Source organism: Apteryx mantelli, chromosome 2 (assembly GCF_036417845.1).
Source record: "Apteryx mantelli isolate bAptMan1 chromosome 2, bAptMan1.hap1, whole genome shotgun sequence".
NCBI lineage: Eukaryota > Metazoa > Chordata > Aves > Apterygiformes > Apterygidae > Apteryx > Apteryx mantelli.
The window spans coordinates 12,226,483-12,251,135 of record NC_089979.1 but is presented as its reverse complement, the minus strand read 5'-3'; the positions used below and the strand labels follow the sequence as shown (position 1 = coordinate 12,251,135).

Sequence of the window (24,653 nt, the reverse complement as noted above, 5' to 3'; positions counted from 1 at the left end):
CTCAGAATTTACAATGCCTACAAAAAAAATTCCACAAAAAAAACAATCCAAAAAACCACTGCTGCAACAGTAATGTCTCTTTTATTGTACAGACTAGATGGAGAAAGTCAAATTACGCAGTCTGTGTAGTTCCTTGCCAAATCATGCTAGAGAGTGATGGGAAAAAGGTACTGCAAGAATCTTAGTTCTGTAAGAAAAACGAGAGCTTTTCACAGACACTGCTCTTCATTTGTTGATTCAGTGCACATGGACAAGCGCAGTGAATGAACAATCACAATACTGTCAAAGAGGAAAGCATAAAGCAGTTTTTATGACTGCAAAGAAAAAGCTACAGATAACCGAAGGAAGACAGGCATACTGCATCAAAGAAAAACATCCAAGTGCATAGGCTCTGAGCCTGCCGGTGAAAGTGAAATTCTGAGTTTCTTCAGAAAACAGTAATAATTAAAAACACCCAAATCCAATATTCAAATGTCATATAATCAGTATTCATTGAAACTCAAGGCCAGACGACTCATCAAACATTTTCAAAGCTGTAGTGGGGACTGTTTTTGTATGTATGCATTTAAAACTGCCCCACTACCTGCTCTAAAACTCAGTGCAGGTAGTGGTTGTACATCTATTCTGCCTAGGGAGCTAAGCACACAGTCTTCACTAGTCTGTTTCTGCTCACCGAAATAAATAAGATGAGGCTGAGTATGATAAGAAGTATATAAATACAAGACAGCCCACAAGGGGAGTGTTAGCATGCAAGCACAATTAGTATCTCAGTTTGGTGAATTTTTGGTAAATACTAAGCAAGCAGCAGCAAATTATTTTAGTCAATTCTGATGAATGTTAGCAACTAACACAACAGTCACTGTTTCCACATTTATGAAGACATAAGCTGAAACACCCTCAAGCTCTATCATGACAATACTTTGAAGAGAAGTTTCACAATAAAATGATTTACCTTAAAATAACTGAAATCAAATATGATATCCCCATACTTCTGTTGATCAGCCTTGTCCTTTAGCCTGAAAACACCAGGAATAAATTCGGAAAGTCTTAAAAGTTCTGCAATGATGGCATTTCCACAGGAGACAATCCTAAGAATGGCCTGACCACAAAGATTATTTTCAGCTAGAAAATCAACCATTGTGGAGCTGAACGTGACTGAGTAGCAACAGTCCTGCAGTCTGTTTCTGAATGTTAGTCTTTAGGTTATTTGAAGAAGAACATCTAATGAGAAAAGTGGCTGTTCCATTAATAGTACCTGTAAAAACAAAAATATCCACGTTTTGAGTGTTTCATAGTTATACTTTTGACAATTCTATAAGGATTTTTAAGCACATTGTTAAATCTTGCAATCTAAATGCTCCATGTTTTGTTCTAATGAAACAATAGACTGAGTTTACATTCAACATGAGCAGTTTTAGCTCAGTCACCTGTGTGGCCTGGCAAGAAACAACTGCATGATCTTTTGTGCCAGAAAATTTTAAGGTAACTATTAAAGAAATGAGACAAATACTGAAGCAATCGAGGCCATGCAGCAGATGGCAGCAAGGAAAGCACAAACTAGTATGTTAGGAGATGCGTTTATAATACTATAGTCATGTAAAAACACAACCAAAAACATTACAATGGGTGTTGGAACAAGGGAAAACCCTATAGCAAATGGGAATAATGCAGCTCCCTCCCTTTATTTATTGCTTAAGAGAGAGCTTTTGTACTGCGGTTGCATTTCCTGGCCACGGTTCTATTTATGGGCATTTTTTTCTGAAAGATCTGGAACACAGCACAGCTAAAAATAAGCTGCTTTTTAGTTTTGAAACATTTATGGGAGGTTATGAGTTAACTTTACTTTTCATCAAAACCCTTCTAAACCACTGAGCTACATTTAAGTTGACAGTGTCTCTTCCAAACCCAGTCTGCTTCCAAATGCACACCAGGAGTCTCGTCCTTCTGCTACGCGTGGAGCAAGGCATCGCTGGTGTTGCCACAAGCGCTTCTCCTGCTTCCGCGCAGGTCCCAGACCCGAAGGAACAGCACTGGACTTCCCGTTACATCTCCCCCCCCCCCCCTCGTAACCTCATTCATCAGGCCATAACGTGATTTCTTGACAGAAGGGAACGATAAAAACAACGGGAGAGCCTACGGAGAGCTCCTGGAGCTGCACAAAAGGCATTTCCAGCGCAGGCGGCCCTCACCGAGGGGGACAAGCCGCCGTTTTAATTCCGTTTTCGACGGGCTCTTTCGGCACAACGGCCCTCCTCAAGGCGTGAACCCCCCTCAGCGCAACGGCCGCGCCGCCACACCAACGGCCGCCCGCCCGCCCCGCCACCGCCAGCGCAACGGCCGCGCCGCCACACCAACGGCCGCCCGCCCGCCCCGCCACCGCCAGCGCAACGGCCGCGCCGCCACACCAACGGCCGCCCGCCCGCCCCGCCACCGCCAGCGCAACGGCCGCGCGGCCCCGTTCAGCGCCAGCGGCCCCGGCCCCCGCCGCGGGGAAAGCTCTCGCCTCCCACCCCAGCGCCGGCCGCGGCCTCCCCGTGATGCCGCGCTTACGGTGCCCGCGGTGAGCGGCGGCGAGGGCGGGTGGAGGAGGCCGCTCCGCCAGCAGCGGGACGAGCGCTCCCCCACGGGCCGCGGGCGAGGACGGCGCAGCCCTCAGCGGAGCGGCCGCGGCAGGTGAGAGGCCGGCGGCAGCGGGGAGGCGGCGGCGGCGCCCGGCTCTCCCGTCACATGACAGCGCGCCGTCATATGCGGAGGCGCCGGCTGATGAGGCGGTTCCGCCGCCGGCCTGGCCCGCGACCGAGCGCGCCCCGCTCCTGCCGCTGAGAGGGTCGGCGCGGCGGCCGCCTCGGAGAGGAGCCCCTGAGGCCGCGGCGGCTGGGCCGAGGTGAGCAGCCGCGGCTGCGGAGGGGCCGCCTCGGCCGGGCGCGGAGCGCGAGGGGGGGCTGCGCGGCCCTGCCCTGCCCTGCCCTGCCCTGCCCTGCCCTGCCCTGCCCTGCCCTGCCCTGCCCTGCCCTGCCCTGCCCTGCCCTGCTCTGCTCTGCCCTGCTCTGCCCTGCCCGGCGGGGAGGCGGCGGGGGCCGCTGCCTCTGTGCGTCGCTGGCACGAGCGGCGCGGAGCGGCCCGGCCGCCCGGGCTCGGCGGGTGCCGGGCCTCTTCTGGCCCGCTCTGCGGTGGGGGAGGAGTGTCGCCGGGGTACAGTGGTCTCGTCTCTAGGACGTAGGGACTAATAGTGAGCACTGATCACCTACAGAGCTTGTATTTTATCTCTGTTTCAAAGTTTGGGAGATTGGAGCGGAGGGGAGTTAGGTCATTTGCTCAAATCTTAAAAATTGGTGGCAGAATTGAAACTTTAACCTTTTAGGGTTTCTGCTTTGCAATCCTGTTTGGACTGCTTGAATGCTGTTGAAAGAAAAATCTGCTCAGGTAGGCTCACTGGGGTCTCCTTTTGAAATCTCGGTTTTGCTCATTGTATTTCCCAGAAGATGAGGGATGGGGGGTTGTAAATCTAAGTGCTTCTTTGATGCCCCCAGTGAAGACTTCATGGCAAGATGGAGTTCCTTAAAGACACTGCTCAAAACCCCATTCCATGGAGGAGCTTGCCTTTTCCTCTGAAGGCAACATGGACAGCTTTGAGCTCTAAGTTGAGCTTAAAGAATTAACGTATACAATTTGAGAGGGAAATCTGTGTTTCTATAACTGTTTCTATAAAACCTAAGCTTTTATTAAAAAAAAAAAAATCTGTCTATGTGTACTTAAATTACCTGGCAAAACACAAATTGCAATGAAGCTACCAGTGTGATGGTATGATTTAGTATTGTAGACGACTTCAGTTCCTGCATAGCTACTCAGTGTTCCCACACATTTCAGAAGAATGAAGAAGCCTTTTTAACTTTTCACTGTTGTTTTTTTCAGATTCCTGTCTTTCACTGTGTGTGTGTGTGTGTGTGAGAAATTTCCAAAAGAACAGCAGACTTGCTCAGTGAATGAGATTTACCAAGTTCAAGAAGTGAATTAGGTTCTTTGTTAATTTTGATACGCTAAATGGGCCCAGAAAGATAAAACTGCTAACATGATTTTATGTGACTAAGTGTATAAAGTTCATATTACAGAGGTTCAGTACAAACACTCTTAGTGATATGGGAAACAGCTGCTTAAAAAATAGGCTAAAAATTTAGTGTAACAACGTGAAGTATTTGTTATTAAATAAAGCTTTAAGAGCATCCCTTTCTATTACTTTCATGGAGTTCTGTAAGAAACTTTTTCCTTATCTTCCGTTGTCAGTTTGACAGTCTCTTAAATGGTATTATAGATAGCAATTGCTGTCTTTTGGCAGGGAGAGCAGGAGATGAGAGGATCTGGAGCTATTGTTGAAGACTGCAGCCTCCTCTATGACAAGATGCACCTTTAGAAGGGGAGAGAGAGAGGAAAGCTGTTCATACGTAATTCAGAAGTTCAAGTTGTTGTGAACTTGAACAGCTGTGTTGTTAAAAGGCTGTTGTAAACTCAGGTCCTCAGAACAGTGTCATAAAAGATAGTCATGAGTGGCCAAGCACATTTTTTAAAGAGAAAGAAGAAAAAAATAGGAAAGAAAACAGTAAGAGAGAAAGAAGGTGACAGCAGGAATTCCAGTCTCATAATCTAAGTGACATTCATGTGGAAGGCGGCAATGCTGTTCAGGATGAGTGCAAGGCATAGTTCTGGAATCTGAGGGAAGGTAGTAGGTGGGAGACAGAACCTTGGGTATAAAGCTTTGTCCTTTCTATTTAGATATTGTCCTGATTTCTGTTGGGTTATAGCCTGTCAAAGGGAGTAATCCATAGAATGATTCATCCCCTTGTTATTCTGCATACTAGTTGCATCTAACTTCTGGTGTACCCCAATTTTGATTTTGGATTTCGTTTCCTCCCTCCCCAGTATAGTCCCTGATAATACCAGTTGTTGTTTACATGAACTAATGCAATATTTCTATCTATTCAAGACTTTTGTTTTTATAATCAATTGTTTGCCTAAAGCTGACCAGAATTTTTCTTACCTCCTGCAACTTGAAATATAAAACTCAGCACACCAGACCCTTGTTTCTTTTACTAGCTGCATGTGGTCCAGGCAAATTATGGCAGAGAACAAAGAAGGAAGAGTACAAGATGGAAATTTTGAGAAGAGACCACCAACTGATGTGGACAGTATGATTGATTCAAGTTATAGGGACAGTGTAAGCAATCCCAATTGAAGGTCATAATAATGACAGAGGTAAAGGAGCGAATCCTAGCAAGGCTGTAGTTGTGGGTCTGTAGTGGAAAGGGAGAAGGTGGTACAGAGTAGAGACGTGAGTCTTGTGTGACTTACTGTTCTGTGCCAGTGGAAGGAACATCGGTACTACAAATTAAGTTTGTGACATCTTTGGTTGAAGTTCATACCATGTGTAAGGTGGGCTTTTACTTAAGAAATGGTATTAGGTAATTTGCTTCTAAGTACATTCTTAGAACAGTTACCATTTATTTGATTTTTTTTTTTTTCCCCTGAGGGCTGGCTGTTTGTTGAAACAGGCTTGTAGTTTGGCGAGGCAGAATTTGATGGGAGAAGCCATATTTCTTACGAGCCTAACTGCAAATATGCCTAGAAAACACAGATGAGTTTTTGGGCCTACCAGCTCTCTTTGGATCTGAAATAGAGCAGAAACTTTCAAGCTAACATAATCCTTGAGTATTTCAATCTTGCTGTGGTATAGCAACAGGAATGAGAAGAAGAAAACTGCAAGCTGCTTTTTGTGGTGTAGTTTTGTTTAGCGTTGAATGGGAGGGGAGTTGAAATCCTCTGGGGAATCACGTTTCTACTGATGCCACTGACTAAACTTTCTCTTACATTTTGGGAGCTGAGATTTCATCCCTGTTCTCTGATGTTTGAATGACCCTGTTATGGCTTTATGCTTAGCTGCCTGTACTTCTGTTTTCTCTTCCAAATGCTTTGTGTGTAAACTGCATTCAAAATGTTTTATCCGTTGTTTCTAGACTAACGGTTTCAAGATGCCAGGGGGTGCAACAATCTCATTCAACTGTGTGGATTCTTCTCTTTCATCTTTGAAAAACTGCCAGTCTTACATTAACACTGGAATGGATATTGCTACTCGTGTTGCCCTTGACCTTGTGGAAAGTTTCAGTAAGTAATTCCTTTGAGTATATCATCTTGCTTATATTGCCTCCTGCACCTCACAGATGAGTCCTAGGCCTACATATTTTTGACTTAGTTACAGTCAGTATCTATCTTCATTATAGAAACAGCAGCTCTTCTGGCTAGTTTAGGGTGTTACCATTCCAATCACTTCACTGTCTTAACTGATAAATTCAGTGAAAATAGAAAGCAAACACCAAGCAAACATTGTCCCAGCTTTTGTAATACAAAACACTAATTGCATTCCAGTGTTTGTTATCTTACAGCCTTGTAGAAACTTTAACAGTGCTGAAACAGATGGAGAAAGCCTCTTAGGCTGGTGAATAAAATGACTTTTCATTCTAATACTGCTTCTTGTGTGTGTTTTATTTAATGTTTAGGGCAAGATGCATTAAAATAATACTATTGATTTTGAGTACAAAACTTGAGACACGTTTAAGAGATGCAGTTTTTCTAAATGCTGTCCCTTTTCCCCCGAAAACTAGACTGATTTAGGGTGCTTCAATTTGGACACTTGCAAACAGAAGAACCCTAAAGCTGTAATCACATATGACAATCTTGTCATTGCGGTTTTACAACAACAGGTGCATTGCAAAATTGCTTTTCAAAGACAAGTATTTGGCCTCCTATTGCTACAGCTCCTTGGATCTACTATAAAGTTTTCACTAGGAAAAAATTAAACCTTGCAAGCTCCAAAACCCTAAACAGTAGTTTTAATTATGAGTGGAGAGTGAGAGTCCTCTAAAACAAAATAATTGCTGTCTTGCACTCAACTAAGCCAAAGTTTATGTAAAATCAAGATGAACAGTTTTCTGTTTGTATGTTCTCTGTCCTCTGACCTTTTTATCCATATTACTGTCAGAGATAATTGTCGCCCCTTTTCTACAGGGGTAGAGGAAATGGAAAGCTTATCTAAACAGTCACCTGGGAATTCCTTTTGCAGTAGAACTGGTATAACCAGTTCTGTTTCCTCTCTGCATTTGAAGTTACCATCTCTCCTACTTCACCATAAGAAATACATGGAAATTTGCTGACTGTACTGAATTCCAGTAATTCCAAGACCTCAGAATGATCCGCAGAAGGCAACAAAAACTAAAGGTTTTGATTAATTTCACCTTCAGCAGAAGTCAAATCAAGCTCCTGTTGCATTCACATCTGGGAAGGTGGAAGGAAGCTTAAACTCCACTGTGCAGGTTTGCAGCTGAAGATGTGTGCCATATACTCCTAGATAATTTTGTCATCTTCCTCACCTACTTCTGGCATATTAACTTTAATTATAACCTCCAAATTATTTTGACCATTTTATTCAGTAACCAAAAGGACCATATTTAGTGTTCTATCTAGAGAGGAGATCACTCTTAAAATTTCTATGGTCAGTGTTAACAGCTAGGTTATTTCATAGAATTGATTTTTTTTTGAGCATGGGCATCTTCCTTGTGGAATCATGACTGTAGAACTATGAAGCATTTTGTACATTTTTTACATAGTATCCCATTGGTCTACAGAAAAGGTATTCCAGATTATTATTTGTTGGTTAAAGACCTTATAGTTTGTATCTGCTTCGTCTGGTATTACGATGTTAACACTTTATTTAAAATAGTTCTCTTTGTGGCCACCTCTGTTCTATTCCTTGCTGATGTATGTACGTGTGCATATGGAATAGTTCTATCACTTTTTTTTTCCTAGTCAAATGAGCGAAGCTCCCTTATCTTTCATTTTAAGGTTTGGTTTTCACTCCACTGACCACTTAAAAGTCATCTTCATCTATTCAACTTGGAATTCAAGTTGTTTTGTTCCATATAAATGCCATCAAGAAAGGTTTCTGTGCAAGACTTACTTTTGGTAAACGCATACTGTATTTTTATTTTTCGTAGTGTTTTAGAATCAGGATTGTCTGATCTGCCTGACTCAACTGTTTAGCTCTTACCTCCAACTCATATGTGGCAATTTCTATATCTGCAGAATTATTACCCATCATCTGACTTTGCCTTCCTGTTCTGAGGCAAAGTATTCATTCAGTTTTGAGCCAGCCTTAGATTATATGCTACTGCGTTCTTGTTGCTGTCCCATTTGCAATTTTTTCTAATTTATTTTAAAAGATCAACCTTCTGACAGGTTTTGTTGCCAGGCTTTGTAGTAGCAAAGAATTCTACTGTGATTATTATTATTTTCTTTGACAAGCACTATTTCTGTGAAGGTATTTTTTTCCTTTGGACTTTCTTAGGTCTGGAGTTCGTATATTTGACAACTCTGCTTTTTGGGAATAATACTGAGGTAAAATTTTCTCAGGAAGTACATGAAAGAAGTTGCATTTACATCTGAAGATAAATAATTGGAAGGGCAGGTAAAGTTAGTATAATAAGTGATGTTGGTTTCTTCTCTTAAGTGCTCTTCTCCAAGAGCCCAATCCTGAAAACATTTAATGTTAAGTGTATTTATTAATCTGTACCCAGTAGTGTTGCTGGACAGGCTACTGGTTAATGCAGTATCATGGAGGCACCTGCCCTAAACCTACCTGATGCTAAATTAGACTTTTTTTTTTTTTTTTTAAAGGTCTGACTGGATTTCTTTTCCCTGCTGTCTTAGGTATGGTAGTGGGTTTGCTCTGGTGTTGTATTCAAGCTGCTTTCTGTAGAAGTCTAGGCAGCAGATGCCATACTTTTTTAAGATTGAGCAGCGATTCATGAAGGAACCTATGTATGGTTTTCTAACTTCAGACCTCTAATAAAGCTAAGAAATATAAATTAACAAATGTAAGTGGTCTTTGATAGGCTTAAAGTGCTTTTATGATATGCCAGTTTTGAGGGTGTTTCCCTGTTAAGTAAAATCGCTTAGTGCATATTAGCAGCTCTGAAGCTGGAAGAGGATCTTTGGTTTCTGACATGCTTAGTGGAAAAGGATACAGAGTACACTTGTAAAGGATGTAAACCAAAACCAGTTCAGTGTTTCAGCGCTGTTGTAAGCGTGTAAGCTATAAATCAACTACGTGGCTCTCCAGGTGGAGTGAAAATCAAGCTCGCTAGGGGGCAGGAGAAGACAGGAGGTCAGCGGTGCTTCCTTGAAGTTACCAAACACTTTGAAAAGGACCTGGCTTATTCATATGTCTGTTGATCTGGCTGTGAGTAGCCAGTAATCCTCTCCAGTTAAATCATCCACAGAGCAAATAAGTCCTTTTACACTGGTTATGGAAGTTATAAAACCCCTTCAGAATGACTGTGAGTTTAAGCTATTTAAACAGATGGTGGTAGTGCTGCATGGAATGAAGAGGGAGTGAAACTACTTGTTAGATCATGATACCCGAGGGCTGCTGATAGGAAGAGGTGCCAGACTTGTGGGCAGGAGTTGGCTCAGGGTATTCAGTGATTTGTAGTAATCTTGCCAGTACTTCATCCTTGCCTTTCTTCAGACAGTCTCAGATGCTTTGCAAACACTGGTTAAGCCTCTCAACTCCCTGTGAGGTAAATGATTACTTATCCCACCACTGAAATAAAACAGTCTTTTGGGTGAATAATGACTGGTGTTTAAAAACATATTGTAACTGTGTAATAATCCAAATGGGAAAAAGAAACAATTTTCCTTTGTCTGATTGAAGCAGCAAAGACTAACTAGAGAGGATAGGTACTCTTATTTGAGTTAGACATCAGGGGCGTCAGATTAAATTGCTTATTCATGAATAAATAGCCCAATAGATCTTTCACACCTTTATTCTGACATAATGCTTGAAAGTTTCAGAACTGAGTCAAACATTGGCTTTTCCTTTAACTGATTTCATATGGAGAGTGCCTCTTACTGAACTGAGACTATACTTTCTCTCAGCACCTTAATTTGTTTTAGTTAGCTGCCATATACTTATTGACTCACTTCAGTCCTGCTTAAATAGTGGAATTTAACTGTTTCTGAGTAAAGATGGCATTGCTGCAAGCCAGTGCATATACTGATGCTACCATTGATAGCTGTGCTGCTGTATTATATTTATTCCATCTCCAAAGCCCAGTATATCTGTATTCATTATATTAAAAACGAACACTTGTGCTCTTCATAGTTAACTCACATGACACAGTGACTTTCTGGCAATAACAAATGATCCTGTTAGCTTGGGTACTTAGAGCTGTCAGGTTTGGGGTTTGTTCTTTGTTTTTTCTCCTGAGCGTTTTGTGCTCAGAACTTCTGATTAACTTAGTTTTTTTCCTTATAGCTTTTGACTCTCTGTACTGGAAAGATAAAATATCTCACTGGACACAGCTATTTGGAGGAATATATACAAGTATTAAAGAAATTGATGGGGGAGGAAGGGTTCAATTAAATAATTAAACATTATAGCTCTGCAGTAAATATTGGACAGAGAAATCTGAAAAAGTGAGGGACTCAGTTTCACTGGTATAGATTGCAATTCAAATGACTTTGAAGGTCTAAAGATTTATAAGCTCTGATCACATATTCCTGTTATTTTGAAATGTAGGACAGAATCTAGTCTCATTTTCTGTGACCTTGAGTGAGTTCATTTTACTACTTTCTGCAAAATAATAACACTAATATAAAGCAATACTTTTCCATTTCACATGAATGGAAAGATTTAAGACCATTTCTAAGCAGATTCACATTCATCTCTACTTATGCATATAGTTTTCTTGACCTGCATTTGCAGTCCACAGTAGTGAACTTAGAATGATTGCTGTCCATTTAAGCCTTATGAAATGTCAGATGTTTTGGGAAACCTAGTGAGAGGTAATAGGGAAGTATGGGTATTTTTACTAAGGAATTGTAAATAATAACAAGCCCCATATGAAGAAGTTAAAAGGAAAATATTTCACAGTAGAATTAAAACAGTCTGAAATGTCTGTGGGGCCTCTAATGATACAACCACTCACAATTTGTTCCTAGCTTTGCACTACCTCCCCTTTCTTTTGTGCACCCTGCATCTTGTTCACTGCTGCTGCGCTCTGGAGAGGAGTCTTCAATGAGCATTAACCACAGGGATTTCCAAGACTCTTTCCTCTAAGGAATCCACTGTTCACAGGCTGCTGTAGAGATAAGATGTTTAGACTGCTGTAAGGTTCGCTGCCAAGATTGTACTCATCTAAGTCTTACTTTCCTCAGTGATTCTGTTGCTTAGTCCCCTAAAATATTTAAGTCCATTTGAACTTTGCTCTAGTCCTGTATAGATTTTTGCAAAGAATTCACTAGCGTTAAATATTCAGGTCAGGCATTGCCCATTTATGAACATGTATGATCTCTAGCAAAATAAGGCAATGGTGCTGTTCAGGGTTTCTGTTGCCTGCTGTTAATTTAGGTGCATCTGATCCTGAAAACCTTTTATTTTTCAATTAACTTTGTTGATGTCCGTGAAGTTATGTTGATGATTAAGATTTGCCTGTCTACTGAGAATTTGCAGACTTTAGCACTGAACATCTTCACAGTGTTGACAAATAGATAAAATTGAAATATACTCTATAAGAAGTTAAGGATATGTATCTAGAGATGAAAATTAGTTTCACCAAACTGAATGTCAAAGGGAAAGAGCTGATTTGAAAACTGCTTTTTTTTAAAAAAAAAACTTATTTAAAAAAAAGCAAAGTTCTGTGTCCATCCCAGTCTTTCTGCTGATTATCATTATCTTTAGTTGGTGACATTGTCTAAAGGTCATATTTTTCTCTTCTTCCAAAAATGCCCTCGTGGTATAAAAACATTTTAAACTGTTACGACCACGTAAGCAGGAAAACAGACTATGTATAGTTGGTTTTGGTGTGTCCTGTCTGTGCTCAAAATACTCATGGATGTTCTGTGTCCCAGCCCAACAAAACACTGTAGGAAAGCATAAATTTAAATTCTTGAGCGGTCCACCAATTTTTGGAGTGATCTGTGTGTTTTAAAGCTTAAGCACATGCTCGTATCCTTTGCTGGATTGGAGTCCTAATAGGTACAGGAATTTGAAGGTGACATTGTTAGAAATCAATTATAAATGCAATTAAAATCATCTGGTCAAGCTTTTCACTGCTTTTTTTAGGATATATAAATTATAAATCTTACAAATGATTGTAAATTCTTTTTCTGTCTCAAAAGATGGCTTTGGATAACAAATAAAGAAGTCTGGGCTTTTGTTTTTTTTTGTTAACTCTTAGGCTGGACTAAATTCTACTGTAATTTATATCTTAATAAATTTAGCCTCAGTCTGTTATTTGAGCTTTAGTAGTGTGACTGAAAAAAGAATTCACTAAGTCAGTACTTGCTTTTCAATTTCTCTCAATTGTAACGCTCCTAATACTGAGCTTTAAGTCCCCTACTAAGCCCTCTGCATTCTGAGAAACAGCTGTTTGCACTATTAAATTAACTACTGTTAGTTGCTAAACTGTCTTTACTCTTGACTTTAGTGTAGTCATATAGAATTAGAAAGCACTGCTGCACATCCATGTGAAATACTTGAAGGATAAGTCTTGCTCTCTGTTTTTGGAATTGGTATAACCTGCCTTATGTGTTGACTGAACATGCTGAACTATGCGCAACATAGGTCTGCCATATCAGTAATCCATTTCCAGCTCTGCCCAAAGGAACTGGATGTGAATTCTCATAATTTTCTGAGGATGGTAGTTTTATCTGACTCCTGCAGTGAAAGCAGAACTTTTTCAAGGATTTGGGGTTGTGAAATGCAAAGAACTGTAGATGTCAGAAGAAAGAAGACTAACTTGTGGTCATCTCCTAGCTTCCACCCCAGCACTTTGCCTTTTAAAGGGACCCTTCTGGTGTGCTAGCTGGAGCCACAGCTGTGTGGGACTGGAAGAAGGTCCAGTACAAATGCCAGATAATTGGAAGGGCTGGAGAGTATGCTAACTGTAGATAAGATGGTAAGAAATTCTTAGCATAAAGCTTCTAAAAAGCATTTTAAAGCATGATCAGATAGGGTTTTTATCTGATTAGATGGACAGGATTTCATGTAGAGAACAAGATACTTCCTTGATGTCTGGGACCTTCTTCCAACCACACATTAAATTCCTACTGTAAAATGTAGAGGCCCTGCAGTGTAGAAAGAAATAGCTGGGTGGGAAGCAATTATTCTATCTGAACTCTAATCTTATTCTGGGAAAGAATGGAGCTGCTTTTCTTTTTCCACAGAAACTTGCCCTAAAGTTTCATGGTCAACTGCTACCCATGGCTGTTTGCCATATATATTACGTAGCGATAATTTTCCTGTAGCAGTAGTGACCCTTGCATGAGAATGTTCTTTTTCCTTCCTCTCCAATACTCTCTCTTTCTTTCCATACTTTGAAAAACTACATATTACATATACACTACCTACAGGGAAGACCTGCGGGCTGTCCAGAGTGTTAGTGATACGATCCTTTGGCGTGCTCCCCAGAGTGAGTTAGCCCTCTACAGAGCTGGCTCTTCTTGCTTGTCTGCTCTTGTTGCCTATTGCATAACCTGCTCTCCCCTGCCAGCAGAGCTTACCTCAATACGCGCTGCTTACCTGTTTCTGTTTCCCCTTGCCCCACAGCTGTCTCTGCACTCTTCTTTGTGTGCACTGCACAGCATCTCACATTGGAATGTCCTCCCTTTACTGACTGCTTTCTGCTCTCCAAGTTACTTGGGATCCACTTGTGTCATGATACCTGTTAAGTACAAGCCAACTAGCTGGTAATGTGGTGTAGGATCTTTTAAATGTGTGTTTGGCTTTGTGAGATTCCTAGAGCTTTTTTTTATTACCCACAACATTTTGATTTCTCTCACTGCTCTCTTAAAATGATGTTAAACAGGAATCACTCTAAACTTTGCTGACCCTTGTTGATATAGGAAGGAGTGTTGGGAATATAGGCACATAGGTCAGCCTAGTCTTATGAAATTATTGGCAGCCTTTTAATATATAGCTGATTCATAAGGCTGTATGGAACATCCATTATATTTACATCCAGTGCCTCACTAAACAAATTGCAGCAATCTATAACAAACACTGGAGTTGGAGATCAGAAGTTTGTCCATCACTGAGAGCAGGGGACCTTTCCTGGGAAGCTTCTGCATCAGTGGGCTAAAATTTCTCCTGCTTGGAATGGTGCAAACTCCAATATAGGGATGGGATCTGTAGCTGTGTTTGAGTATAAATTGGTTTGATTTGTTTGTTTGGTTTTGTTCTTTTTTTCCTAATTTATTTTTCATTGAAAATTCAAATGCAGCATTCCTGCAGTACTAGAACATAACACAAATTTTAAGAGAAGTTCTTGTGCGTGAGATGACCCATGATATGATTGTTTTGGGATCCAGAAATGAACCTGTTGATACCTGTGCTCCTAAATACTTATGCTCAATTAGTTTCCGTAGCATCAGAGATCTTTGTGCTTTATAACAACAATAAAAATGTAACGTAGTTGCCTTGAGAAGAGGCTACAGTATATGTAGGTCTGCTGATGAGGGTATGAGCTGGGACTGAACTGTGACTTGCTCTCCTCTTCTTGTCTAGGGGAGTTGAGGTGTGTTAAGATTTTTTTTTTTCTTGCATGTCGTACCTTTCTTTGCATATGAATTGTAGTTTTGGCCTCTGTCCACTTATGGGATTAGTGGCCTCATAGTAGGCATAGCTGTGGCCTGTGATGTGGGGACCCTGCATGAGAAATTGGGAGACTTTGTTTTTGCCTGTGAGTTGTCCTGTATGCCCATATATCTGGGAATTTACTCTTGAGAAGGAAATAGCAAACAGTGTTTTTCATTCTGTGTAAGAATACCATTAGAACTGGGCAATCAATTACTTCTTTGGGGACAGGAGGGAGCAATTTTACCTGGATTTGAAATTCCCAAGATTCTGCCTCAGTCTGTCAAAATTTCCTTTGTCTTCAGATTAGAGTAAATTCCAAGGGAGCTTTATTATTATTTTTTTTTTGAGAGGGCACTTCTTCGTGGTGAAGAATGCAAGTATTGAATGTGGAAGTCCGTCCTGAAGATAAATGGCTTTGTACTGAAGCTTGGTATACAAAAAGATCTTCTAACTATGAGGGAAGATATGGTAGAAAACCAGCAGAGACCACTGATCCATCAAGTTCAGTAACCCTTCAGTGTTGGCCTTTTCCAGATGCTTAATAAGCAGCTGCAGGAATTCTCTCACTGGACTAAGCTATCCACAGAGGAGGTTTCTTTCTGATCCCAGGCATTTAGTGGTTATCTTGCTACACCAATGTCTGTGGTACTAATTGGTGGCATGCATAAACTCAGTGTAGGCACCAAAATGACTTTTTTCTTGAGAAGGATCTTTTCCCACTGTTTAAAGTAAACTTATATTTTTGGGGTATTTGAGATAAAATGTTTCACATTTCCCTTCTCAAAATACTAATTCTTCTTTACTTCAAATCTCTTTCTTAAGATTCATTCTTTCAAGAAAGATGTTCTTTATCGTAACCTATGCTCATGTCCTATATTATGTTAGCTTATTGTATTGTTTTATAGGTATTTAACCTTTCACAGTGAGGAAGATAGATATGTTTTCTTGAAATAGGTAGGCATATGGTGTCACACATAAGGATTTTTTTTATTCGAGTAATTTTGTTCTTTTGAAACAGAAAGGTTTGGTTGGATTTTTGTGAAGTGCTTTTTCTAAGATGAAGAATCATGTTTTGTGTTTTGTACTCTACAATCAGTACCCAAATTTTGAGAAAAGAAAATTGGATTCATTTTTTGTCCTAATTCTGTGCTTAAAGAATTACAATGGAATTTACAGTGTTTATATCCAGCATTGATGAGTTCAATGCTAGAATACAGTGTTTGGTTCTGAAGACTGTTCTTCAAGCAAGATGTCTGAAAAATGAGAGTTTGGAAATAGGCCTTGTTTCAAAATCTGGAAAAACATGACTTGTAATGAAAGATTTGAGCTCTTTTATATTTATCCAAAAACCATCCTGACCATAGTCTGTAATCTTACAAAGTGGGAAGAAATAAATGTGTGGGCTTGTTATTATTTTCTAGCTGGAATTTCAACTGTAAAAAGAACATAGTGCAGTGAGGGGAAAGTAGCTATAATAAGCAGTATGCTTTTGTTCCAACTTTGTTTTGTTTTGGGTGCTCAGTAAGCTGAACACATCCAAGGGAGGATCCTCGACTGTTGCTGTTCTGGGAGGAAAAAGAAACCCAATAGGTGGCAGCAAAGCCTTTCCTACCGCTGGTGCCCCTACTCATTCACCTGCTGCAGCCAGCTGTGGCACCGACTGGATTCGGAGGTGTTGGTGCTCTATCACTACTAGACTCTTGCGTTTAGTAACATTAAAATGCTAATGGAGGATTAAGGTTAATAGTGGACAAAGAGAATAAGTATTATCAGATCATAGATTTTTATTTTTTTTTTAAAGCTGTTTGGGACCAACATGATCTACTGGTTTGACTTCCTACATAATACAGGTCATTGCATTTCATCCAGGTGTTCTTGCACGAGGCTGGTCTGTTGTGCTTGAAGTAGAGTGCATCATTCAGAGTGAAATCCAGTCTTGATTCAAAGCTAGCTTGCTGAATAACTGTGTTTGGTGCATTCTCATGGAACTGTCTTACCCTGATAGTTTGCACCTGAACAGAAGGTTGTACTCTGGACTTTCTCAGTTTTTGTCAGAGCTCTTGTGAGTGCTCAGATGAAAATTGCACCCTTTTTATTTCTGAGGTTACAGTGGGTGGTCTTCACATGGTGTCTGTTTTCAAATATATATATATATGCATATGTATATATATACATGCACATAAAAATATACTATACAACTCTGTGTGTATGTCTGTGTATGTATACACATACATACATATACACACATACTCTTTTTCTCATGAATTTCCTAAGGAAATGGGTAATTTTCTCCCCTTAAAGGTCATTATAAGTTAGGGAGGTTTGCAGTCACCTAGTAGTTACCTCATGTACCCATAGTCACTATAAATTTCTGTGTCCTAGACCTCATAAATTCTCAACAGTCTTCAAAATAGATCATAAGTGGGATTTAAATGCTATATGGACCTTTTTGAAGACCCTCTGTACACCAGTGATGTTAACCTTAAGAGAATGAGTGAGCTTACAACTATAAATTATAGGCTTGAAATTGCTGGGTGAGGCTCTTTGGCCTCTGCTGTGCATGAGATCAGAATAGATGATCCTAATGGTCTGCTCCAGTTTCAAAATACTATGAAGTACTGCAGAGGTCTTGTGTGGGCTCTTCAGCACACAGATAAATCAACCTCTTTGAACAAAAGCCAGAGAGGAATATTTTATCTGAATAATTTACTGTATGAAAATATACTCTGCAGTATATTAATCTGTCATTTTCTTATTGTCATATTTCTGTCACAGAAACATGGCAATAAGAAAATAAAGCTAACTCCTGTTTAAATGTACAGGCATCCAGTATATATTGAAAATAGTGTAGGCTTTGAAGAACACACTCTGAAGGCTTTAATTTTTATCAATTGAGTGGATCAGTATTTAGCTTTCAGTGACCTAATTGTGTGCTTAAAAATCTAGGGAGGGAGGAAGAACCCACAAAATAGAAAATTGGGGTTTGTCACCATTCAGCAAGATTAAGAAAATAAAGCAATTCTGTTTCTTTTCGTATTTCTTTTTCCACTATGGAAAGATTTATTTGGTTTAAAACTAAGCTTTGCTGACATGTTCTAAATGTTTGGTCAAAGCAGAAAAGAAGCCTTTACACAGACAGGATCATTCTGAGACCTTATCATCCTGAACCCCTACTAATAGATACAGGACACTCATTTCTGTGTGTGTTGTTTGTTTTTTTTTTTTTTAAGAATTCAAGAACTTGTGACTATTCTGTTATCTTTTTCTTTTTTGGGTACTTGCAATTAATTTTTCTACCAGTGCATGTAGAATCAGTTCTGTATTTTTTAATAGTTTCAGATAAAAGTAATTTAAAAAAGAAAACTTAAAAATGTATTCTGAAATTGAGGTTTCATGATAGGTTTCCATCTACACCGGTATTTTATAGCAGGCTGACACTCTAGTGAAGAATGGAGATTATGGTGTGTACTGATTCACCAAGAATTTAAATAGCAATGTTTGCTTCATCAGTCAAAATTACATGCGAGGCTTGTGTTTTTCTTACGATTGCTGACACTGAGACCTATGAACAATTTAAGCCTTTGGTGGCAGGCATAGGTTGGTCCTCTGAACTGTAGGTGTAAAATAACTTTTATTATTATTTTGATAGGTTTTTTTGCTTCCCTCCTCCCCTTTCTCTATCCCTTTTTCTCTTAAAAAGAACAAGGAATTCATGATAGCGTTATATGAAAGAGGCAAAACAACTGAGGTGCTCCAAGTCTGATTTTGCTGAAGCCTTGAAGCTAGGAACCCCGGTGTTCTCAATCTGGCTTTGCCACGGTGTGGCCTTGGGCCAAGTCATTAAAGTTCCCTAGGCCTCAGTTTCCCTTCTGTAAAAGGAGATGTCAGGAGTGCTTGGAGAGGAGGTATTAACATTTGAATATCTAAAACTCCTGTGTATATATATTCAGTTCTGTTACTGCTTTTGTTTTCAGTACTTGTGGAAATTATACTGCAAGAGTCTAGAAATAATTCAGTAGTCTGTAATGGAGATATGTGGTTGGAAAAGGTAAGAGATAGGTATCCAAGAAAAAAGTATGTGTGCAGGCAAAGTGAAAGGCAGCAGAAGAGAAACAATAGTATAACAAAGATGTCATCTTTTTATCTTTTTTGAATTAACAAATTAGAAGTGTTGTGTCTCAAAGAACCATGACAGGCATTACAAAATGGTTTGAACTACTGAAATATGCAATAGACACTAAGTGAAAATTGCAATTAGATGAATTTTTTGAGTGGACCCCTCAGCCATGTCAACAGGAGTGTAGTCTGATTTTTTTTTTTTTATTAGTGGGTCAATAAATAATACTATGTGAACAGAGAAAATCTTACACTGATTCAAAAAATGTACTACTGAGACTGCTTTTGAAAAGAAAATTATCGGTGAAATCCATGGTCCAGCAAAAAGTTAGCTGTAGTGATAGAGAATACATCCCAACTCTGAATAAATAGTTCAACTCTTGTTGGCAGAGAACCTTACATACTCTTTCTTCATTAGCCTTGTTTCAGTTTTCAGCTATTGGATCTTACATTTTTTTGTCTGCTAATCATCCCACTATGTTCAGAAATCTTCAGGATGGTAGCGGTGGATCATGAGCAAGTCACCTTTCAGCATCTCTTACTTAAACTAAGCAGGTTGAGCTGCTTTAGTCAGTCTTGTTGTAAGTCACAATTTCCAGGCTTTGAATAATTTGTGGGACTCTCTGAAATACTAAAAGAGCTTATTGAAGAAAAATGCAATTAGGAGGATTTCATCTTATGCTTATTGGTCTAGAAAGAGTCTTTGTCCAAATTACGCACTGCTAGCCATATAAAGATAGGGATGTATCTGCAAAGTTTTCAGCACACAATTAGACCCTTAAAAAAGAAAAAAGAAAAATCCCTGTACCCCTCCTTTAGTCATTGAATAAGGGCCTGGCATTCACCATTACCATCATATGACACCATATTCTGTGTAGGGCATATAGTAATGGCCAGGTAAACCGCCATCACTCACATTGCTGCCCCAGCCACCGTTTTAGGCAGTGTTTGCATTAGCTTAGTTCCCACACAGTGCACTATATAGTGCTTATTACTAGTGAGCTGATAGCTTTTTTGTTCCATTTTTTTTTCCGTGTGTTAATGGGCTTTTCTGCCAATAAAACCAATCAGAAAATAGAGAACCATGATTCTGTTAGAGCTGCTATTTTATAAGAGGATGGAAGAAAGTGGGAGGTGACCCTAAGGATTGTGATCATCAGGAAGATGTGATTTACTAATAGAAGAGGGAACCAAGAAGTTGGCCACCAAGTGCTTGGGGAAAAAAGAGCAAGGATGGGGGAACTGGTTGCAGAGGAAGAGAAGGGGAAAGGAACAAGTGGTAAAGAAATCTGTGTAATGAAGCAGAAGAGAGGAAAAAAGTGAGAAAGCCACAGCAAAAGGGTAAAGCAGGACTGGATTTTTTTTTAAATCTTTTTGAGCAGGTTTGGTGTAGAAGATGCAGTATGCTGATTGTGTTCTAGATGACCAAAGATATTTAAATGCCTTTCTAATGATGTTTCCCATGTAAGCAACTTCTGAAGTTTTCACAAAGGTGTTAAGCTTGAAGTCTGGCATATAAATTGAAGGAGGACTGGTTCATGTGGCTGCAAATGAGAAGGGATGTGTGGTCTTTCTGATTACTCTCACTCTAGAGTTATTCAGGATATATAAATGTGTGAACTTCCTTGCTTTTTTTGACATTATCAACAAATGCTATAGAGTGCTTTGAAATATGCATATGCTGTAGCACTCAATAGAAAGTGACAATCTCAAACTCCTCCATAAATTACATATAATGAACTTTCTTATTAAAAAAGACTTAACAAAAGGAGCCAGCTGGCTTAAGGAGAAGGTGGCAGATGAAAAGAACACAATTCAAAGAAGTGTTCACACATTAAGGAAGTATGTTAACAGGCTTTCCCCAGACTGTAAGTGGGAATGGAATTATACATTGCATGTAAATGTCAAGTGACAATAATATCTTGGGAGTTAAATCAACCTTGCAAACTCTTTCCTATTTTTCTTAAGCAGATGAATAAAATTTAACTTGTGATTTCCTTACTAATCATCTTAGTAAGCAGTGGGCGAGTAGACTATTTTCTGTATGGGTAGATTAATGTGACATTTTCACAAGACTTTTTTTTAGTTTATTACTTGTGGGTGTAGATATAATTCACAGCTGTTTTTCGGATGAACTAGATATGCCATCAATCGTTCAAATTCTGTATCTCTTAAGTATTTTTGGATTCATCATTTATCCATTCTTTGCTGAAGGTGCGTAGTCTGTCCTCATGCCTCAAAGTAATCTGTTAATTAAAAATTAAGACTTCTCTTAACAAACCTACTTCAGTGCACAGATTTGGCCCAGCTGCTTATACAGAAAACCACATATAAATTTAAACAAAATTTAAACAAGTTAAAACAAATTTAAAACTAAAACCAAAACTAAAACTAAATCAGAAAGGGAAGGCGTTCCCTGATATAGTGCATTTCAAAATGTGTAGAATTACAGAACATTTCCACACTTGATCTCAGTTTAGTTTCTTTTTTTCAGGTCCCTCCCCCCCCCCCCCCAATAGCCATGAGGTCCCTACTAATCTATTTCTTTTCTGCTATAGACAAAGATAAACAGGATTATCTAAAAAGCACATTAAGAGATCATCATCTGCAGTGTACTTTAAGCCTTCAAACAAATTCTTCTGTCCTCTCAAAATCATAAGTATTTGTGCATATGTGAAAGACCCAGGCAATACAGAAATGCATTGTCCTTTCTTGCATGAAGAGATGTGCATTCCCACGTGGTAGCAGAGTAGAAACTCCTCATATTAGGAGAAGTTTTTGTGTTAAGTTTCTGGGAAATGAAATTCCAGTAATGGAAAGATTTAGCTTTGTTACTTACCAATATGCAAGCAACAGATTGAATGCCACATACCAGTGATTCATGCCAAAAAAGGGAGATCTGCCAATTCACAGAAGAGGTTTTATGCAAAGGAGGCCTGCTAGAGGCAGAATGAATTGCTGGTTTTCATTATGCTTGCAGTTTGTGTCCAGTCTTTGCCTTTTCTGTGTAAGAGGATTAGCTTTTTTTTTTTTTTTTTTTTTTTGGTGGACATATTGGGGAATTACGGACTCTGAAAGTCTTAGCTTTGATATTGCTGCATGGTTTACACTTGAAGGCTACCATGCCAATATGTGAGTGATGCTGAATTGGATGTTTTGTGTCAGGGATGACATCCCTTGACCTTTGTTTAAGTCAGACATTGGTGTTCTAGACACCTTTAGTCCAAGCTTGCTTGTGCCCTGTTAGCTCTCCTTAACAGAAACTAGATAATATCCAAAGCATATGGAAGTATCTACATTTTCAACAAACAATTAACTCTGGAGAAGATGCCTCTTTCTGTTTGTGCCAACCTTCCCATGACACAGCCATTTCTGATGATCTAACAGATCAGTGTTGCAGATTTAAAAAAACATAACAAAGCTTCCCATTATTTGCTCTATATTATGAAACAGAATCAGATTTATCTTTTGTTTATATCTGGTTGTATATGAATTTACATGTGTGAACCAGGTGTCAGCCCTGATGTAAGATACATTACTACTCTGTCCATAGTGGTGTAGAACTTGGAGTTGACTGCCAAATCTGTCTAAAAAGTTGGGTATAAAATTGCATAGCTTTTTCATCCTGAGCTCCTTCTGCTGCAGCTGATTACTGCTAGTCCCCTGAGTAGTTAGCTGAAGTCCAGCTTAGCTTTGTCTGCAGCTACTGAGCAAGTTCTCTAGATTCTGAAAATTCAGTAGCCCCAGAGGCTGTAGAAGCAGAAATAGAAAAACTCAGAACAGAAGATTATGCAGGTTCAGAGTAAAGAAAGCTATGTTTGAAAGCATCTAATCAAAATATTTGATATTTAAAAAAACAAACATTTTGGCATTTCTTCTTCCCCAACTGTTTCATTTTAGCTCAATAATGTGAAAATTTCAGTGTTGGAAGAGCATTTGTGTGTGTCTGCGTGAAGCTGCTGCTGTTGGATGTGGAAGCTTAGTTTGGATTGTGTTCTTACCACGTGGGAATACGGTTGTGATCACTGAACTGAGCTGAAATAAGTCGGTGCTGCTAGGGAAGAATTGTCTTGGTCTTGCTTTCCCCTTTGATATGTACTAGAGCTCATTCATGGTGCAGTCTGCTAATAGGGTTTTGCTTGTATTAGAAAGAATAGCTCTCTTAGTTTTCAGTGGGACCAGTTTGTTGAGTAGTCTGTGCAGAGGCACAAGCACTAGTACTGACACCTGTGAACGTATGGGCATATGCAATGAAGGACCAAGAGCAAGATTGCCTCTGCAGTGAAACTACACTCTCGGTCTCTCTGAGAGACGACTCCCCTGCCTCTGTCCCACACCATGGTCCTGTTTTCTGGCCAGGCCTTTGAAGGTGCAGCAGGTGACTCCCATTTCTTGTGGTGCCACACAGAGATGTGGAACATGTCTAGTCTGCAATTAGATTTTGAATCTGATATATCTGCACCAGACCTGGACATTATGGTAGCTTGAGTCTGGAACCAAGGCAGTTGCATTTACTGAGACATTGCATCTGATTTACTGAGACATTGCATCTGATTTAATAAGCTCTGATGAGAGCTTGTTAGCTTGATCTCAGAGCTAAGTAAGCAGCCTCCAATTCTGGACAGAGATGTAATGTTTCTGAGAATTTTGAAGGTCTTGGGTGAAAACGGTTTATTTTCCTATCTTTACTGATTTTTCGTTGTCTTGCCCTCCCATTTCCAGTTTCCCCAAAAGCCAGTTTATGAATGGAGGAAATTCTGAGTAACTACTGCGTTTATTTTAATGCAGGTGTAGTTTGAATGAGCTTTTCTGAGATGAGGAATATAACAGATTCATTAACACAAGGAAAGTTTATTTTGTGAAGAACCTAACGGTTTTGTTTACTTTTGGATAATGACAAGTATGCCTTTTATTAAGAGACAGAGTTGCACTTCACACTGAAGTACGTAAGTGTATTTTTTTTGACCTCTTGATGCAATTCACAATCAGGGAAGACTCTGTTATTGACAAGAGAAAGCATTAATACTGTTGACCTGTAAACAAAAAGGGGGAATTATGTCTCTAGAACTCATAGTATGCAAGCAGAGATCTCTGTTAATACAGAAGACACTTAACGATTCTTTAAAAAAATAAAGAATAAACAAGTTGGAAATGAGCAATGAACAGAATGATTTTTGCAGGTATTCCTGTACAGTGAAGATCATAGAAACAGCGGGCTGTTAACCATTTATGGAAATTTTAACTACCTATTAAAGTTTTGAAATAAAATACCTTCATTTGAAGTAGTAGTTTTAGAAAGTGTTTTGATGGATTTAAGAGTAGCAATTTTAACACTGTTAAAAGTTACCTTAAAGAATATTTCACTGTTCCTTGTGAGGGAAACTATTTCATGAAAAGAAAATTTTGACCAAATTCTAATCTTACCATATCAAGTTGTGGAAGGAGAAGGTGGGTAGAAGGAGGACAGCAGCAGACTCTTTGTTTTTTAAATCCTCCCAGCCCTCACATCTCTAGTTCTTGAGAAGGCTAGGTCAGCAGCAGCTTGGGGCTCTGAACCATGCTCTGTTGTGTGGTGTAGACATGCTCACACCTCCACAGGCAAGCTTGTTAGCCACAGGAAAATCCTTTCCCATTAAAATTAATAGCAAATGTTGTTTTCAGTCTTAATTTCATCATATGTTGAAATATGCTGAGAAGAGATGGAGAGATATATATATATGTATGCATGCATACACACAGTTAGGAAAATAGAGGGCTTTTTTGTTATTTACTTTATGAGAGATTGGTCTGAGATTTCTATGTAAAGATAATGTATGCCTTCTACTTGCTTAGAAAATACAGGTGTGGTTTCTCT

The 24,653-nt window shown here is 39.5% G+C and overlaps 2 protein-coding genes across 6 annotated transcripts in view; one reads left to right on the top strand and one right to left on the bottom strand.

Annotated features, from left to right (window-relative positions):
- Nucleotides 1–2,612, bottom strand: part of WASHC5 (WASH complex subunit 5) — a 28,931-nt gene extending 26,319 nt beyond the window's left edge. Inside the window, exons 1-2 of one of the 2 annotated variants that reach the window (XM_067290161.1) lie at nt 2,551–2,612; nt 953–1,255 (exon numbers count right to left, since the gene is read on the bottom strand). In XM_067290161.1, the coding sequence (XP_067146262.1) occupies nt 953–1,138 (186 nt within the window). In that variant the 5' untranslated portion in view covers nt 1,139–1,255; nt 2,551–2,612. Of the gene's footprint in view, nt 1–952; nt 1,256–2,550 lie in introns of those variants that run through there. The other variant, XM_067290162.1, reaches the window with a different exon arrangement.
- The window catches only part of NSMCE2 (NSE2 (MMS21) homolog, SMC5-SMC6 complex SUMO ligase), a 135,365-nt gene continuing 113,306 nt past the window's right edge, over nt 2,595–24,653 (top strand). Inside the window, exons 1-3 of one of the 4 annotated variants that reach the window (XM_067290165.1) lie at nt 2,739–2,884; nt 3,362–3,423; nt 6,006–6,153. In XM_067290165.1, the coding sequence (XP_067146266.1) occupies nt 3,397–3,423; nt 6,006–6,153 (175 nt within the window). In that variant the 5' untranslated portion in view covers nt 2,739–2,884; nt 3,362–3,396. Of the gene's footprint in view, nt 2,674–2,738; nt 2,885–3,361; nt 3,424–6,005; nt 6,154–24,653 lie in introns of those variants that run through there. The other 3 variants (XM_067290163.1, XM_067290167.1, XM_067290164.1) reach the window with 3 other exon arrangements.